The sequence below is a fragment of the Numenius arquata genome, chromosome 4 (assembly GCF_964106895.1).
Source record: "Numenius arquata chromosome 4, bNumArq3.hap1.1, whole genome shotgun sequence".
Classification (NCBI taxonomy): domain Eukaryota; kingdom Metazoa; phylum Chordata; class Aves; order Charadriiformes; family Scolopacidae; genus Numenius; species Numenius arquata.
In genome coordinates, this window is record NC_133579.1 from 13,739,405 (window position 1) to 13,758,132 (window position 18,728).

An 18,728-nucleotide genomic window follows, 5' to 3' on the forward strand; every position below is an offset into this window, starting at 1 on the left:
AATCAGTCATTTGTATAAAAGCGAGGGATAGTGCATTATACGGTTCTGTGATCTTGGCTTTGCCTGGGATTTATCAAGCATCTATATTGTCTACAGTAACTATAGACCTTGAGTTATCATCAGTCAGCTTTTTCAGATCTAAGAACACACTAAGGACTGGCGCTGATTCACTGTTCATTGTCAGGGATATTTCTTTCAATTAGTCTTCTGTCTGTTGCTGTAAAGAATAACCTTGCTTTGCGGGTGGAGAAGAAACACAGACAAAAGAGTTGTTTTATGAAAGACTGTTACAAGGCGAAGGCATCTTTAATAATTGGCTAAAGAAAGCCTTTACCAATATATTATGTCTCAGAAAAACACCAAGCCAAACTGAAGTTGTATCTATAGGATCATAAGAATCAAGGATTGTTCAAGTCAGAAGGGATCTCAGAGTTCTGTAGTCCAGCCTCCTGCTGAAGCTAGACTCAGCCATGAGCTCAAACCACATGCTGGGCCCTTCTCCAGTCAGGTCTTAAAAACCTCCAAGGATGGAGGCTGCACAAGCCCCTGGGCAGCCTTCATGGTGAAAAGGTGTTTCCTCATATCCAGTATGAGCATCTCTTGTTTCAGCTTGGGCCTGTTGCTTCTTGTCCTCCCACCATGCACCATTGTGAAGACCACGTCTCCATCTTCTCAATGATCTCCAATAGTTATGGGGCAAGGGCGGGGGAAGGGGGCACACTGTTAGGTACCTCCAAAGCCTCCTCACCTCCAAGCTGAACAGGCCCCAATTCTGCAGCCTCACAGGGCAAGTGGTCCAGCCCTGACCATCCCAGTTTGGAAACATCTGCAAGTCTGATGAAAGTGCACTCCACTGTCTCCTCCATGCCCTTTATGAAAATGTTAAAAAGGCCAGGTCCAGGGATAGACTCTGCAGTGCTCCACGTTAGGCCTCCAGGCAGTGTATAATCCATTATCCGCCACCCTCTAAGACCTACCACCCAACCAGTTATTTTACCACCTGGCTGTTCAGCCTCTGAACTGTAACACCTTATCTTGGACACAAGAACATGATGCAAGACAGTATCAAAAGCCTTGCTAAAGTCAAGGTAAACAACATCCACTGCTCTCCCCTCATCCACAAAGCAAATAATTTCTGCATAGAAGGCAATCAGGTCAGTCAGGCATGGTTTACCTTTGGTCAATCTATGCTGACTGTTCCAAATAACCACCTTCTCCTTCATGTGCCCAGAAACCTGTTCCAAGAGGAACAGGTTATTGATTTTCTCTCCCAGTGAACGAAGTGAGGCTGACTGACCTGTAGTTTTCTAGGCTGAACTTTTGGTCTTTTTGGAACACAGGTGCAATACTTGCCATTCTACCATCACTGGGGATCTCCCCCAGTCTCTACAACCTTTCAGAGATAAAAGACAGCAGTGCTCTCGGCATCCTTGGATGCAGCCTATCTGGTCTCATGGGGTTCTATGGCTCAAGTTCTCACAAGCTATCCTTCACTTGTTCCTTAGCTATTGCTGGCAGCTCTCCTTCAATCCTTAAACTAAATTCAGAGACCTGGGAGTCTTTGTTGGTAGACAGTGAAGCAAATAAGGCATTGAGTGTCTTACCTATGGCTGCTGTCACTAAATCACGTGTCCCCATCCATGTGTTACCAGAGCACTAAACCTATTCTGCAGTTGCAGACCTGAAAGTGGAGAAGGAACAATTTTCTTACTGCCAGGAGTCCCAGGTCTCCAGCCTTCCCCATCACAACAGTCTCCATTTGCCACCCACAACCTCCCATGTTCATGAGGCCCGTCCATCTGTGCAGCTGGGGGTTCAGGCTGTTGTTAAATGGGTGCACAACACACCTTTACCAGGATCAGCCTTCCCAGCAGCATCCAAGATCCAAAGGTGGCAATGGAAACTTACAGAAGAGCCAGAAGGAGAGTACAAAGTGAACAGGAGCCTAAAAACCATCCCAGGCACCTACATGTGCACTAGTCCACCAGCCCTCCAGGTAGCAGTGCTGCCCACAGGCCAGTTACATGGCAAATGTATGCCGTGCCCAGGCATCAGCCCTGCCGACAGGGTCCCCCCCGTTGGTGGGTCTCTTCTGCCCAACTAAGAGCCTGCTCAAATGTCTACCAAGGGTGCTTTGCTTAGCTGGTGAGTGCCACTCTGCTGCACGCTTGTGTTTACACAACAACGCCCTCATTTTCACAATGCAATTTCAAGGACATTTCATCTACCATTTTGAAAATGCCTTTTTGTATGCAATAACGAGAGTTACTTGCATTTGGATTTTATGAAGTAGATCTTTCTTACGTGATTAGATTTACCTCGAGGAGAGACACAGAGCCATAGCCACACTACAAAAATAGCTATAGCACAAATTTTTCTTTTATAGGACATGTGAGAACATTTTCTAGCAAAATGTAATTCACTATATTAGCGTTACATGTTAGAGTATTAAGGCTGTTTCACCAAAGTTACGATATCTAAGTTTCAGGTTCCTTTCAAGAGCACATCCATGAGACTGGATATAACATGGAACGAAGACAATCTGCCTTATGACCTAAATGAGACGGTCATTTGGTAAGAAGCCAGTATCCCTGAATTGTAAACTGTCTTGAAATGATTCATTGAAATGCAGTTTGGGCCCTGTTGCTATTAAATCAAATGGAAGTTTTCCCACTGAAATAAATTGTTAAGGATCTAACCATAACAGATCTAATCATAACATGGAGGTTTCCTTAGACAACACACAGTACAAGAGGACTTTTCTTCCAATGGGGTTTACTCTGTATTTTATGCAAGTTTCAAATGATTAAAAGGACTTAAAGGGGGGTGGGAGAGAAAGTAATCCTAACTCAAACACGCTCCAAGGACCAAGGTGCAGGAGAGCACAGGCAGTCCAGCTTGCTTGGATTTATTCACAGACTTGCCCTCGTCTTTTTTACCCGTTGCTCCCATCCTCCTCTTTCTGCACTGAAAATGTTTACCCATCGACTCGCCACAGGCCGTCCTGCTCAGGACAGCTCTAGGTTTTATTTGGGCTTCTTGTAAACCATTGTTTTATTGGCCTGATTGGCCACCGCATCTTGTATAAATACTTCTCAGGAGGTTGTTTTGGGGTTTGCTTAATGCTTGTGGTGATTTTTAGTCTGAGCATAGTCAGGACTCTAAACAATTGAGAGGGCGGGCTGGTTAGCTTAAGGGAACATTATCAGGTTGGAGGTCACTAAAATTACTTACCTGTGTTATAAACATCCCCAAGCATTAGAGCTTTTCAGTTATAGTTTCTACTATTTGTGCATTCTCTGAGATGGGGTGTTCTTTTGTTTTAAATACACTTCATTTGTCCAGAAAAACTGAACAGGTTTGTTTCATAATTTTCATTTTAGTACAGAACCAGCCACACTGCTACGAAGCCCTTGTAGCCGCTACTACATTATTAATACAGTTTATTTATACTAGCTTTCTTTTGTTCTATCATTTTTAAAGAAACTCCACTGTGAATAAACTGACAACACTGCAGGAAATTGCTTACATTTAAATCCAAATTATTTTTTTTTCTTAAAAAGTTATTAAAAAAGATTTCTACATACTTGTCACAGGCCCACCAATTTTCTTTTCAACAAGACATTTGGTAAAAGCCAGCTATGAAAAAGCTTATCCAAAAGTTACATGCCAATATTGATCTCACTATATAATAGAATAGTATATATATATATACAGTACAGAAATGTTAATCATGTGCAGATGACTGAACTCGGTAGTTTTGCAAGTGAATTCTATGAAAAAAATGGTTCTCTAAGTATGCTCACAGAATACCACTGAGATCAATAAATGGAAACAAAAAGCTCTATAAAACCTCCTTACACTGGAAAAGGACACGACTTAAATTAAATTAATTTTAAAATTTATTTGCTCCACTCAGTGCTAACCCCTGAAACAGACACATTTAAACTGTTTTAAAGTTAAATTAGACCAATAAAATCACAGTGTGCATTGATGTAAGCACATGCGTGCTAATGATGTGCTTTCATTTCATTAGATCTATTTAAAATCAGTTTTCAGTGGAACTTTGCACGGCAGACAAGGCCTACGACTCCTTGCTGTCTCTATTTTAGTTGAACCCTAAACTGAGTGAGAAATTCTTCTAGTTAAACCAGGAGCCAAAAGTTTGGCACAGTTCAGTCTCCTTTCAGTATATCTACAAATATTTATATTGACTGTAAGATGACAAGCTTCCCAGCATCCCCTGGTCCTGGCACTCTCAATGTCCTTACATGAGGGGACATTTAGCTATTCAGCCTAAAGGCCTTTTGATAGTGCGGCACTTACTGTGAAATGTGTTGTTTGGGTTAGTTGAATGTCTCTGTCACTTCTTTCCCAGAGAGGATTTGAAAGTTATATATGTTTAGAAACTACTGTATGCTAAAGACAAATGGATTTCCACATGGTCTCATAATCTGCTGGGAAACTGTCTCTCTCTAATGCTTGAAAAATTGCAGAACAAAAAAAGAAACAAAGGAAACAGATAAGAAAGCCTTTGTGTTTCAAAGAAGAGATGGGCTGGGGCGGGGGGGAGAGGGGCAGATGTGTGTTGAATGTTTGGAGGGGTTCTGCCAAGAGCTTGCTTCTCTGTTCCTTTATCCCTTATGAAGTTTTTCCCACCAGCTCTGTCAGTATAAAAAAACTACTAATTTAGAAAAATAGCAGCTCCTACCCACTTTGCATAGATGTAGCTGTTTATACACGGGCATTTGGCTTTTAAAACAAAACGAATTAGGTTGTGCATAAGACCTGGGGATAAGCAGGTAAAGGACCGCATGAGTGGATCCACATGCTGGAATTACTCAAACAGCAGCTTAAATACTACGGCCTCAGCACACCATAGGCAGAACCATAAGTAAAAACATAAAGGCCATAGTTCTTGACATAGTTTTCACCGTGAAAGTCCAAAAACAAATTTACAAATTGTACCTAGCAGCCTACTTTAGCCATGTCAGTATTAAGGGGAGCCCAGGCACCTAAACATCCAGAGCTATTGACAGTACCACTCCTTCCACCCAAACCTGAAGGCATCTAAACTCATTTGGTGTTTCTATTCAGAACTGTGCATTTCCCCAGGTGGTTGGTAGTGTGTGTGGAAATGTCTCAGTCCAAACAAGCAGCTGCCTGGCAAGCACCTTCTCTCAGCCCTTACATGTATATCGACAGCACTGCGAGTCCGTGGCTATGGAAGAGTGGCATCCAACAGACATGGCCTGTAGAAGACTACATTTGGTGGAAACGTGGGAGATCCGAAATGGGTTCTCATCTCAGCCATGCGTGATCTGAACCCTCACCCCAAGACGTGGGGGATGCTGCAGCACCCAGGCTCTCAGGAGGCTGGGATCAAAGACCCTCCCACCAAAGCTCCTCAGCTGAATGGTCAGGAAAGGAGAACCTCCGCAAGCAACACCTACCTGGCTCCAGAGAGAACACATATGAATGTGTATAAACATGCACAGAGAGAAAGATCCAAAGACAGATTAGCTATCTTGATGTCTAGTGGGTTAACCCTGGTGGACATACTGCTTATTATTACTGTATACAGAATGGGAATGATTCAGCTATCCTTGTATATTTTCCAAATTATTATCTGAGCCTGTAGGAATCTTTTCCGGGGAAGGGGGGTAACGGGAGAAGAAGAAGAAAAAAAAAAAAAAGCGTTAAGCTTGTGTTAAATCCATCTGCCCTGGCATCAGAACCAACCAGAGGCAAAGAAAGTAATTTCTCAAAATGACACCAGGACAAACTATTTAAATTCAAAGAAGCAAAGAAGTGTTTCAAACAAACTTCTACAGGAGTTAAGTGAGAGAAGCAAGTAAATTGAGCACTATATAACCAAACAAACAGGGAAATGCATGTTCTCTGGATAGATCATTGCAGAGCAATTTCCAAGGGAAATTCACAAAATACTAAGCTGGCTCTCGCAGTCTGAATGCAATGACATGATGAGTTTCTTGCAAACATATGCCAAAAAAACCTAATCCAAACTGGAAAGAAGAGAGGAAAGCTCCTATGAGACAGTTTTAATAAAAGCTTCATTCAGGGCCTCCACCCTCATGTACTGTACCAGCCACCTTAGCTTTTCCACTCTGCCTGGTCCAAGAAAGCACCGACCAGTACATTAAAAATGTTGGCTTTAGAATGTTTGGGAATGGACAGTGACAGCAATATACATTTTAATAATCGGACACGGATTATCAGATGACCTTTTAGTCAAAATGAGGTACAAATCTGACAGATTACAAAATCATAGAATCGTCCAGGTTGGAAGAGATCGTTGGGATCATCGAGTCCAACCATCTACCCTACGCTACAAAGTTCTCCCCTAAAAATGAGTAAAATGAGTAGACTAAAGTAATATGGATGGGAAAAAATATGAAAAGATTTCAAATTGCTCAGTCCCTCTGAGAATCAGGGACTTTCTAGTGGAAAAATGTAGTCAGGTTATTAAAACATAATTTTGAGTATCTGGAGATACAGATTATATCCTGTTCCCAGTCTAGTAAATAGAAGTTTTTGACACTTATAACCAGGATTTCAAGCAAAGGCACTTCTCCTTACAGCTGTACAATCAACTTCCTCGGGAAAGGCATTTAACCCCTCAAACTTCAGCATTCCCACTTCTAAACCAAAGCTAGGTGACTTCTTACACCACAAGCACGCTGGGAACCATAATTAATTTTTCATTAAAAAACTATAAGCTACAACTTTCTGCGTATATTCATCATTTAAAAAAAATGTTTCCTTAACTGACCCCCCCTGCCCTCTAAGTACCATTCGTGTCCAGCATAGGTTTTTTTCCTCGGTTATGACTTTATAGCAAGGACCCACCACTACAAACAGAGAATATGCTTGTACTTACATTCCAGTTAAACATAAGATCATCAATGCTGGTATTACTTATCTGCTCTTCCAGAAAATGAGTGATCTCTCTGTACCTGACAGTATTTTTATAACGGAACACAGTCAAGATATGCACCCAAAATTCTGGGATTTTGTGTGTCTTGCTTTCTTTCTCTCCTTCCTTATCCCCAACACCAAGACTCAGCTTCTTCAGGCTCTTTCCATTTGCTGTTGCTTTCATCTCCCATTCACCTGCTGTCACAACTCCATGTATTGAATGGCAGCAGCTAATAAAACTATGCTCATGGCTTTATAGCCTTTCATAAAACTACTCCATTCTGTGCCTTTTTTTTGCCTCATTTCTGCTGTGGTTCTGTGTACGCCCAGTGTATTGAAGAAAAAATGTCCCCTGTGATTGTGTGAAATAGCATTTAACGGCTTTGCAAAACTGATATTTTTTTTTTTAAAGAGTATTTCATTTCTCAAACATGCTGAAATTCATTAAAGTATTTTGTGCCATCTGTTTCCTCTTTGTAAGTAAATTACTCTTTCCATCATGACAGCCACTATGACAAGCTACTAGTATTTGTGAGGCTGTAGCAACACTCACAGGAATAGAAAGAGTGACATACAAGCGAACAGCAAAGAGAACCCCTTTCAGCTTTAGGTGAACTTAGAAGCAGTCCCCAGCGCCAGAACGAAGACGGTATCTTCATGTGCAACTCGGGAACACCGAGGCATAACCCTCACATAAATGGATGTCTGTATTCCCATACTCAGCACAGACCCCCGGGGGGTTTCAGCCCGCTTCGAGTCAAACCCACCATTTCTTGAATGAGTTCAAACGGTGGTTCAATGACATCTTCATGAGATCGGCCGCTCTGACGGCGCAGCTGGCTTTCCGGTGAGGTTGGCTGGCTTTAAGTGGAAACTGTCAGTGTCTGCCAAATGGTGGCCAGACACCAGAGCAGACTTAACCAATTAGTGGAATACCCCATCCGACGGCTGGATGCGATTCCTCTCCGCGTGCGTCTGCGCACGCTCCACCTGCGTGCTGCCACATCTGAAGGCTGCGGTGGCACCCGTACAGGCAGCCTGTCCTGCCAGGTGAGCCAAAAGGGAGCCAGTCTCCTCCTGGCTGGGCCAGTAGAAGCCGTTTCAAGTTTGCCGCAGCTGAAAGTCGTTGTGTGCATGTTTTAAGTAAGGGCCTGTAGGAGCCAGAGCGGCTCGCTCGCTGCCCACCAGTGAGCTGTGAAACACAGGTGATTAGTTCCAGATGCTGCTTCAGCGCCTTTCCTTCTGTGGAAAGTGTGCAGAAGTCACTCCTTTTGGTTTCATGGGACTCCCCAGAAATGGAAAACACACCGAAAGTCAGTGTGGATTTGTTATCCCTCCCTCAAAATCAGGCAGGCTGCAGCAGCAGCTAAGACATCTGTGGAAAGACTTCTCTGTGAGTGAAGGGATCTGTGTTATACTCTCTATGGACCTTATAGCCGATTCACAATGAACCTTACAGCAAGAACCAGAACCTCATGTTAAGTTCAGGTCCATTGTCACAGCATTCCCAATACTTGCAGCGTGTTTGCCAACCCCAGGACAGTCCCATTCCCACTCTAACAGGGACCTTGCTTTGGACAGGTAAGAGAAGTGCCTTGTAGCAGAAACCAGAGGAACAGGATGGCTGCTTCAAAACTCAATAGTTATGGTCCACCTGTTCATGCTTTCAAACTTTCTCCATGAGGTTTTGACCAACTGCACCAAGCCAGTCTTTCAAACTTCTTATAAGTCTGTGTCTCTTAAAAAATCTCTCTCTCCTTAAAAAATGGAAAGCCATTTTTCTCACCACTTCTGGATTATAATAAAAGCAGATCATGTAGCTGCATCTATCTGATAATTTACAGTATAACATTCACTTGTAAGTTCTAAACATTTTCTTCTTCGCACACTGTGATCACAGTCAATATATAACCTTGGTAGAACTTGCCATTTACATTTTGCATATTTGGGGGCAGGGGCGAATCCAGCTTTAACTGTTTATGAAAAAAATGGGGCTGAGCCTGCAGTTTTCAGACATATCAGAAAATATAATTTCTTAGGGCCTGAAAACATTCCAGTGTAAAACATTTTGGGCTCATGGAAAGGTAATTGTGCAAATATACAGGCCCTGTGTAAACATTAAAGTATTTACAGGCTCCCCCAAGGATTTCAGTCGGACAGCTTGTTGGCTCGTCTTCACTATCCTTGTCATTATTTTCCTGTATTCATGCTTCTATTGTATATACTTGGTTATGAGGACTGCAGTTAACTACCAATACCCTTCCCAGTGCAGTAGGTCAGCAGTGAGCGATTACTCAGCCTCCAGCCCTTTCTACCAAAGGAGGTTGCTGCTGGCCAGGTCCCTGCGAGCCCTCCCCTCCGCCAGCTCCAGGCTTGCTCCTCACCCACTGCTCTGTGTGAGCCCGCAGCTCCTAACCTTGAGGGCACAGCACTCATCCCGGACATTTTAGGAAAAGGAATGGCAGCTAGGGGTGGGAAAGGTTTATTTTAGGTTGGAGGAAGGGTTATATCTGCTCGTATTTATTGTAGCATGGGAAGTTTAATTTGTTTTATTTGTTCAGATTCCACTCTAAAAATAAGCAGTAATGCAACCAGAATCTTGGGCAACTTTTTATATGGTTTTACCAATCTAAATAAACAAAGTCATTTTGATTCATGTAGTACCTTTAGGTAGTGGCTTCATTAAATAGTCAACATTAGAGCATGTCAAAAATCTTTTAGAGTTCACAATAAATTTTGCCTTTACGTAAGGCCTTTTGTTTAAGAAGTTGACGATACTTGGCAAAGACAACAAATGCCAAAAGCCACACAAGGTATATAGGCACTATTTTCATTCTGTAACAGAAGACTGAAAAAAAAATCGGTTTGGCCAAAGCAACACAAGGAAATGGGGCAGACCCAAAACCAGAACAGTCATTCCCTCTCTGCCTCCTGCTTCTCTCCATATAGCCATCCCCTTCCTATCTCACATGAAGATTTATATTAATACGATTACACTGTTTGCATGGACTTTTTTTCCTAAGAGTCATCATTCAAATTTTGACACTGAAATCACTTCATACTGAATTTTGAAATTTGGGGTGAAATTTAACATTAAAATTTTCTGAGAAAACTGTGTCTCTGAAGATTAAGGCTGAAAAGGGCCATTAGGTCATTTCTGTAGATCACTCAATGCCACTGAGTCTTGGTTTTCCCCAAAATCCTATAAAGACAGATAAATAGACCTCCTGAAAACTACAAAGCTTAGTTCATCACCACTTATGATAGAGCAAAAAACGCATCAATAATGTAAGTATTGTAAGTATTGGGGTTAATGGACAGCAGCAGCTCTGCCCAGCTGGAAGTTCATCATGTTTCATGTTTGGATTAAGACAACCTTCTTCACACAGATTCATATGCACCAAGTCTCCACCTCTTTTTTTTTTTTTTTTTTTTTTTTAGGCGCGGTCCTGGATAATTTGGATCCAAGCACAGTATGAAGGCCTGAGCAGAGTGAAGCAAGAGAAGATCAGGTTGAACCTCTTCCCAGGTTAAAAGGATTGCAAAAGGAGATGGACTGGATATTATGACAGAGATCTGCAGGAGCTGGTCCAGGGGAAGGAGGGAGCAATAAGTCCTTTCACCCATCCCACATGGGCACCACCAACCCCACGTTAAAAACAAGGCAAAGCCATGCTGCAAAATCTTTATGCAACATGCATAAAGCAACACCTGGCTCTGCCACAGCATTTTTGTCAGGGGGTCAATACCACCATTTATGGCTCCTTACAGTTGCTGCTCAGGTAAAGGGATCACACTAAACTCAAAACCCAGCACAGGAGAATAGGCAAAAAAAGGGGACTAAAACCAATTCTTTGCCATGTTTTCTTAAGCTTGACATAGAGGCAACTTAAAGCCCAAATGTAATTTTAATAAATCTCACCCACATCTCAACACCTTCCCTCCATCTTTTCTGTAGCAACCAGGGTTCTCCCCAGACAAAGCGTGGCCTTGTTACAGCAGCTCCCTCTTTCCTTTGTGCAGCCAGAACAGGATCCAGCTTCCACCGCAAACACTCTACAAAAGATGGGCGGGATGCCCTCTGATGGGAAAACATTGCCAAGTCCACCCCCTAATGATGCCTCTCAGGATGAAAGCGCCAAGCAGCCATGAAACACACCGGCTTCTTTCTCAAAGAGGTGAGACAGGATGCACCACGTGCATCTTCGTAAGTTGTCTTTGAATGAACACTTGTGTCAGCAAGATGGGTAAGGAATCTTTCAGTGTAGTAGTTGCTAGTCTAGGCCCAAACCAAAAACACCCTCCTCCCCCCTCAAAGCCTGGTGATTTTCAAAATCCAAAGCCTCATCTAAAAAGTTTGCTAATCACCCCAAATTTTATAACAGGCCAAACCAGGACCTTGGATCCCAAATAACCCTCAAACTTGGGTTGGCTCAGATTCTGGATCCGATGTCTGTGGTGTGGGCTAAGGCAAAACTAGAAGGGAGAAAGGAAAAAAATCAACCTTGCTCCATGGATCTTTAATATAGGGCCACCTCTGATACGCTTTAAAAAAATATAATGAGACCACTATAATATATATTCCAGCCAAAATTCTTCGCTCCCCAAAACAGCTTTATATGGTATGCAATACAGAAACACCCAGGAGACGCTATAAGAACTTTGACAAGGCTAATATTAAGCTAGAACAAAACAGAACTACTGGCACCAGCTCCACTCAGCTCTTAAGTAAACTTGTCCCATTAAAAAGTAGCCTCTAAGATATTTTCTCTCTGAAGTGTATAGTAGCTTATAAAAAGCAGGAAGGGTTGCCAAGTCGTAGATGTGTTCAAGTACTCCTTACCCTCATTAAAGAACATTCCCTGGCAGCCAGCAGCTTTGAGTGCTCCAGTGAACCAGATTTTATAAGGGGGGTGTTTACAGTGGTGTGCAATGTAGCTGGAAATCGCGCTGCACCGTAGCAGCCCTGTACTAGATACAGCTGTGTTTGGAGCATTATCAACCAGTGCACAGAATACAACAGGCAGAGTGATCAACGAGGTTCCAAAAAAATAATGAGTATTAAGAAGACAAATCTCAAGACTCTGTGCTCCATAGGAAGAAAAGCATCCAGAGATGCCAGCGCCTAAGTAAGAACTAGGTAGTGAAATATCACTGAGGATCTAGGTCTCGCTTCCACCAGTTTCACATATAACAGTATTTACAGTATTTACAGAGATGTCTTCATAGTGAGCATGTACATAATTTAGCTTCTTAATGTACCCACTGATTTCCACAGCAGTTAGGAGTTAAATTCTTTTGTGGATCTGGGCCTTAATACCACCTCCCGCCTTTTTCATGTAAAGGCTATTTTCTCTTCTCAGTTCAGTCTCTAACATATCTTCCCCCTGGGGATGCCATCCAGCTCTGGAAGAGGAATCAACAAATGGTCAAATACAGGAGGTCTTTTTATCCTTAACATTGATGAAGATCTGGGAAAGAGAAGATGTGCACTGTCTCTCTAGCAGTATGAGTGCCAAGGACCTAAAAACATGTGTTCTCTTGAGTTTCTCCTTTTTCCTCCCTGCTACCAACCAGGCACTGTTTTCCAAAGGCTTTTCAGTTTCAGTTGAAGAAGGATCCCAATTTATGTGGTTTAAGCAAGCTGTTAGTTATCCAAGTCTTTCACTCTGCATACACAAATACAATTTATCACCTGTTTATAAACACACGCTAGCTACCAGTTCCTACACAGCTGACCTCTGTCCCTGTTATGATTTGGGGAAACCAGAAATGCACAGTTTAAACATTTTGTGATCTTACGGAGTAATTAATATTGAACAAAGAGGATGCAGAACCTGCCACACATGTAACTGTGCTGCCCACACTTTCCCAGAGCAGCAATAATGAGGTTGCAAGCCCCCAACCCATCTGACACAACCAGAGAAAGAGGATAGCCTGTGCAAAAAGACGTCTGGGTATAGGCATCTGAAGATAAAAAATACTCCCAAAGTGCAGCAAATAAGTGGAACTTAAAAACAGCAGAGCCTTACATACTCTGGGTGGTCACTCTGAGATAAAAGAAAGAGTAGAGAGGAAGATAGGCAGGCTCCCACAGCATCTCGTTAGCTGCACGGCCAGTCAGAGAGAAATCTTGATCCACAGGGAAAACACAAGTAGAGAAAAGTCATGGCCAGGCACTTTGCTATAGAATTTTGACTCAAGTTTCAAGGATGCTCTGAAATGATAGGGAAGCAGAGATAAGGAAATATGTACAGAGACTAATTTTTTTTTTAACTGTCTTGCCTTAATCTGTGTATTTCTCATGCTAGGTAAAGTAGTAGGATCTTGGGTTTAGAATTCTTATAAAGATTGCATATTGGGCTTCATAATTTGTCTCAATTATGACACCTTTGACTTTAAGAGGCAGATTATAAATCCAGAGTTCCCTTGAGTCAATATTCAGGTTTTGGCATGCCTAAGCTATAAGACAGATCTAGGGATCAGTCCAAATCCTGGAGGTCTAAGGTGGCTGAATGGGGAAGCTGAACTACCCCAACTCTGTCAGCGTTTCTTCACAGGAGAGGTGCTCCAGCCCTCTGATCATTTTCGTAGCCCTCCTCTGGACCTGCTCTAAAAGGTCTACGTCTTTCTTGTACTGGGGACCCCAAAGCTGGATGTAGTACTCCAAGTGGGGTCTCATGAGAGAGAGCACAGTAGAGGGGGAGAATCACCGTCCTCAGCCTGCTGGTTGTGCTTCTTTTTATGTAGCCCAGGATACAATTGGCTTTATGGGTTGCCATTATACGTTGCCAGCTCATATATAATTTTTCATCTACCAATGTCTCCAAGACTTTCTCCACAGGGCTGCTCTCAATCCATTTATTACACTGCCTGTACTGATACTAGTGATCGTCCTGACCCAGGTGCAACCGGCTTGAACTTCATGAGGTTCCCAATGACCCACTCCTCAAGCCTGTCAAAGGTCCCTCTGGATGGCGCCCTTTCCCTCAACTGCACTACTCAGCTTGGTGTCATCTGCAAACTTGCTGAGGGTGCAATCCCACTGTCTATGTCATTAATAGAGACATTAATTGGTACTGGTACTGGGAGTACCAGTCCCAACATGGACCCCTGAGAGACACCACTTGTTATTGATTTCTATTGGGACACTAAGTCATTGACTGCAACTCTTTGGACGTGGGCATCCAGCTAATTCCTTACCCATGGAATAGTCCATCCACCAAATCCACATCTCCCTCCAATTTAGCAACAATGGTGTAGTGCCTGACTGTATCAAAGGACTTACAGAAACCTAAGTAGATGACATCCAAAGCTCTTCCCTTGTCCACTGATTCAGTCACTATATAGTAGAAGACCACTAGGCCATATTGGCTGTCTTTAATCACCTCCCTGTCTTCCATATACCTTAACGTAGCTTCCAGGAGGATCTGTTTTATGATCTTACCAGGCAGAGAGGTGAGGCTGACTGGTTGGTAGTTCCCAGGGTCCTCCTTTTTACCCTTTTTTAAAAACGGGTGTGATGTTTCCCTTTTTTCCAGTCACTGGGGACTTCACCTGACTGCCAAGACTTCCCAAATACGATGGAGAGCAGCTTAGCAACTCCATCTGCCAGTTCAGATGTGTATCAGCCTATTCAGACTATGTCTAAGAGGATTTAGACTAAAACTTGGCAGCCTGTGAAGTGTCTAGCTATAAAATCTTTACCAACTTGTGACACTGTGTATTTTGCTTTAGAGTATCAGTATATTCTGTGACCAATTTATCCAGAAACTTTCTTTAATGTTCCTGGAGAGGAAAGGGAAAGGAGTGGGAGGGAAATGAAATTTTATACATATATAAATATATATATATTTGTCCTTCAAGTGAATAGGACCTCACTCTGAACCAGGAAAGTAGCTATAATTCTTACCATGGACTTGTCGTCTAAGTGGAATACCACGGGAAACTTTATGACGTCTTCCCCTCTGTTTTATCTGCCATGGTACATATAGAAGTCATCCATAATGTCACAGATTGTTTTTATTTCCTCCTACCACAGTGCTGGCTTTTTTTCCTCTCATGTCAAATGCAGTTAGATTATACCCAGCATTCAATGTGCCTGCTAAAACTTTCAGATATGGCTACATTTGGAAGAAAGTTATAAAGTGTGGACAGAGCAAGTCACCAATATTTTATTCTTCTACAGCGTCATTTGAAACTCACAGATTGTCCAGTAGACCTTAATACTGGGAGAAATGTCACCTAATGTCCTGCAAATAGCTTTGGTTGTGGATATACAGTACCCAAATATGCCTAAAGAAAACCAAAAAGTCTTTCTATAGTAAATAAATAAATAATGTTTTCCTTCTATTTTTCACTAGGTTATCTAATTAATTCCTAGAGAATATCTTAAATAATCGGCATTTCTTGTAATTATTTTATAGAAGACAATAGTACAGAGTTCTCACTATCTACAGATAAATGTAGACCCAGCACTTACACTTCAGAGAGAAAATGGTTCTTATTACTGGTTATAAATCCCCATGAACCATGAACAGACTTAATTTTTTGATACTGGCTCACACATTGGAAGATACACAAGACAGGTTGGATTAATGTAAGTTAAAAAATAAACATTTTTCCAAGTTATTCATTTAATCTATAGTGAGTGGAGGCACTTCCAGAAGACAATTCATCCTACCTGCCTTAAATTGCTATCCTGGGATGGCAGGAATCGTTGCCTGAAAATGTACATCTTATGGTACCAAACACACAGGAAGCCTCGACTAGTAATCTAGAAGTTGTGCAAGTCAAACTCCAACATAAGGGACTCTGCATACTCTGTTGTTGTCCCTTTGCTCTATGGCATTTGCTCACAAGAAAGAGAGTCACAACTGTCTGTGAAAACGTCTAGTAGATTCTCCATTGGGCCAATCTAATTCAGTGGTAATTCAGATCCTACCATAAACTCAAGAGAAAGGCAGTCTCTTTTGTTGTAGTTGTACAGCACATTGCACTGTGGGGATGCTGTTCAGGATCAGGGTCTCCTTTTACTCCTTTGTCCCTCCAAGCTCCATGTCTCAGAGAAGCCACACAGTCACTGTGCAGAACTTAACACTGAAAACTTACAGATCAGCAGCATGAGACCTCACCATTTTCTCCTGTGATGAACAAAAGGCTCCACGTCCAAGTAGGGAATGAGTTTCAGCTTCAGGAGGGAACTGTACAGGGATACGCTGAACAAGTCACCAACCATCTTGGCCACCATGACAGCCAGCATTATCAGTAGCAAGGACTGGACATCATTTGTGATCTCTACCTAAGGAGAAAAGAGAGCAAAGGACTTTCCATCTTTTCTTACACCTGGAGACAATGGCAATGGTCCAGGCAATGGACTACCTACTTCTTTCACAATGGAACAGGAAGCAATTCAGTCTGCTAAACGTGGAAGGGCTCTCCCCCTCCTTTCCCAGGGATGGATAATCAATCAATACTTCCACCAGAGAGTCTTGGCTGATGCAGTGACAGCTCCCCCTCCTGTTCCTATCAGCTTGAAGCACTGCACTTACATTAAAATTCACATCTGATTCCCATATTTCAGGTGGCTTGTGATAATTTTGAAGTATCAGAAGAGGGTAAGTAGAGATGGAGTAGCCAGATTGCTTAAAATAGCTTGGCATTGTGACAAATATTAAAAAATGCAAACAAATCCAAATATTTTTTCTTTCTTGCTGAGCTCAGGAGATATAAAATTGTTTTCCCATACTGCTGCTTCCTGACAGAGCAAACTCCTTGTACAAACATTGCCTTGAAGGATGCCAGAAAAGGGAACAAGAAGCTTTCAGCAGAAGTCCAGCTCAGGAGATCGAGCAGCAGGAACATCACACAGTTACCGTGCTGAACAACGTGCGGCAGTACAAAGCACGGCACAGGCACCCCTGTCCCCACCATCACGAACCTACGAATGTGGCACTGCGGCGCTGGTTGTGGAGAAACATACGCACAAATTATGGTATCTCAGCTAAAACACCTTTCCTAGGTGTACTTGCACTTTCTCCCTGTGTCTTGAGGGTATGGTCAGATGAGTGGCAAAATACGTAGCATGCTTTAATACTTTAGCCCCCTTCAGCTATTGGGTTTTGCCTCCGCAGTTGGACTCGGCCCCCGTAACAGAACTGCGCAAAGGTAGGATGAGTTCTCTTGACTGCAGATGTGTGACAGCTGCGGTGGCGGTGACTTTACAAAGCACACCATACCACTGCCTTTGAATAAAGGATTCGGAGCGAATCCTCATACACAAAGAGTAATGTGAATGCACTTAACGCTGTTTATGCCCAATTCACAATAGAGCCAAATATTCTTCGTGGTGAAAATGACTGCACAGAAATGTTCTCTTTACGCTACCTTTATAAGACGTTTTAGTAAAAACTGCTACCTCCTTTCACTTCCCACTATTTCCCCTACCATTGCATCCTATTAAAAAGGGATATTCATCAGCAATTATCCTAGGATTAAATATGCAAACTTTCCTCAAAACACTAAAAGACTTTTTACCCAGAAACTTCTCTCCAATTCGGACAAATTGAATTGCAGCATGCCACCATTTAATAAACCTCATTAGCTGGAGATTGTTAAGTACTCCAAGAATCTACACTCAAAGAATGCCAATAAACACATTTCTGCCTGACAAGCTGTAGCGAATTTATCCAGGCTGATACTTTCACCCTCCTTCGCTCTCTGTTTCACGTTTGGAAAGATAACATCCAGGATGATTTACAGTATATCCCAACGAGGGACTCGCACGGCACGGTCAGCCATGTACGACAGGGTCGTGCAACTGTCCTGTCTGCTTGGACATAGCCAGGGATTTCTAATAACACCACAGCATTCTTTGAATGTCTCTTTAAACCTAGTATTCAACTGTTTTATTTTAAAACACAAGGAACATGTCAGTTGAAAGGAAAAGAGCAACTGTGGGATTTTAAGAATTGCTTCATCATATCTGCTGCAACTCATTCACACAGATGGAGACTCCTTTATTGTGGATTCCGTTTGAGGGGGTTTTTTTAAAGTCTCTTGCTATGGGGAACTCTTCTGGAATGAACAAGCATTAAAAATTAATATAAAAACACTCTTAAAAGCTATAAAACCACTCTAAAATTCTAAATTTAAAAACTCTTGAAACTCAAACTCTAAAAAACACTCTCAAGTGATTGCTTTAACCTATACAGAATATCTCCAGAACAGCAAGAACCAGAGCCTGGCTTTCCAGGCTCCCCGCCTTGTTTTTCATCCCATTTTATCCCTTCCTCCTGCCCTCCCATCCTCTAGCAGGAACAGACAAACTGGCCTGACCCAGGCCCTCATCCTTTATTGTCGCAAACATTCAGCGGTGTTTTACATCTGCTATTGAGAAACTCTGGGGCTTGTGCTGATTTTCCCCAGGCCCCGCAGAACCCTCCTGAGTGCTGGGGTCTTGAGGGGGGAGGGAGGGCGATGGCTCCTCTCTACAACAGCGCATTGAACGCTCGGAGCAAGTGCCTCTGGGTTCAGCGTGGGACTTCACTTCCTCCAGGAGTTAACGCCTGGCGAGCAGAAATGCTGTTTATCTTTGGCAGGCTAGCATGGCTGAGGTCATTAAAGCAAGACATGTTAAAAGCATTTTGAGCAATATCTTTTGTATGTAAGTAAATTGAAACTTTGGCTGAAATAGAGCTGATGGAGTTGTCCTGAACTCTCACTACAGAGGGAAACTGGAGAGGCAATTTTTGCGATATGAAATTTTCTTGGAAATAGGCAACACTAGA

The 18,728-nt window shown here is 42.5% G+C and overlaps 1 protein-coding gene across 1 annotated transcript in view; it reads right to left on the reverse strand.

Moving 5' to 3' along the window:
- The window catches only part of LOC141464109 (chloride channel protein C-like), an 81,356-nt gene that overhangs the window by 20,952 nt on the left and 41,676 nt on the right, over window positions 1-18,728 (reverse strand). Inside the window, exon 12 of the mRNA XM_074146849.1 lies at window positions 16,074-16,240. Coding sequence (XP_074002950.1) covers window positions 16,074-16,240 — 167 coding nt within the window. The remainder of the gene's footprint in view (window positions 1-16,073; window positions 16,241-18,728) is intronic.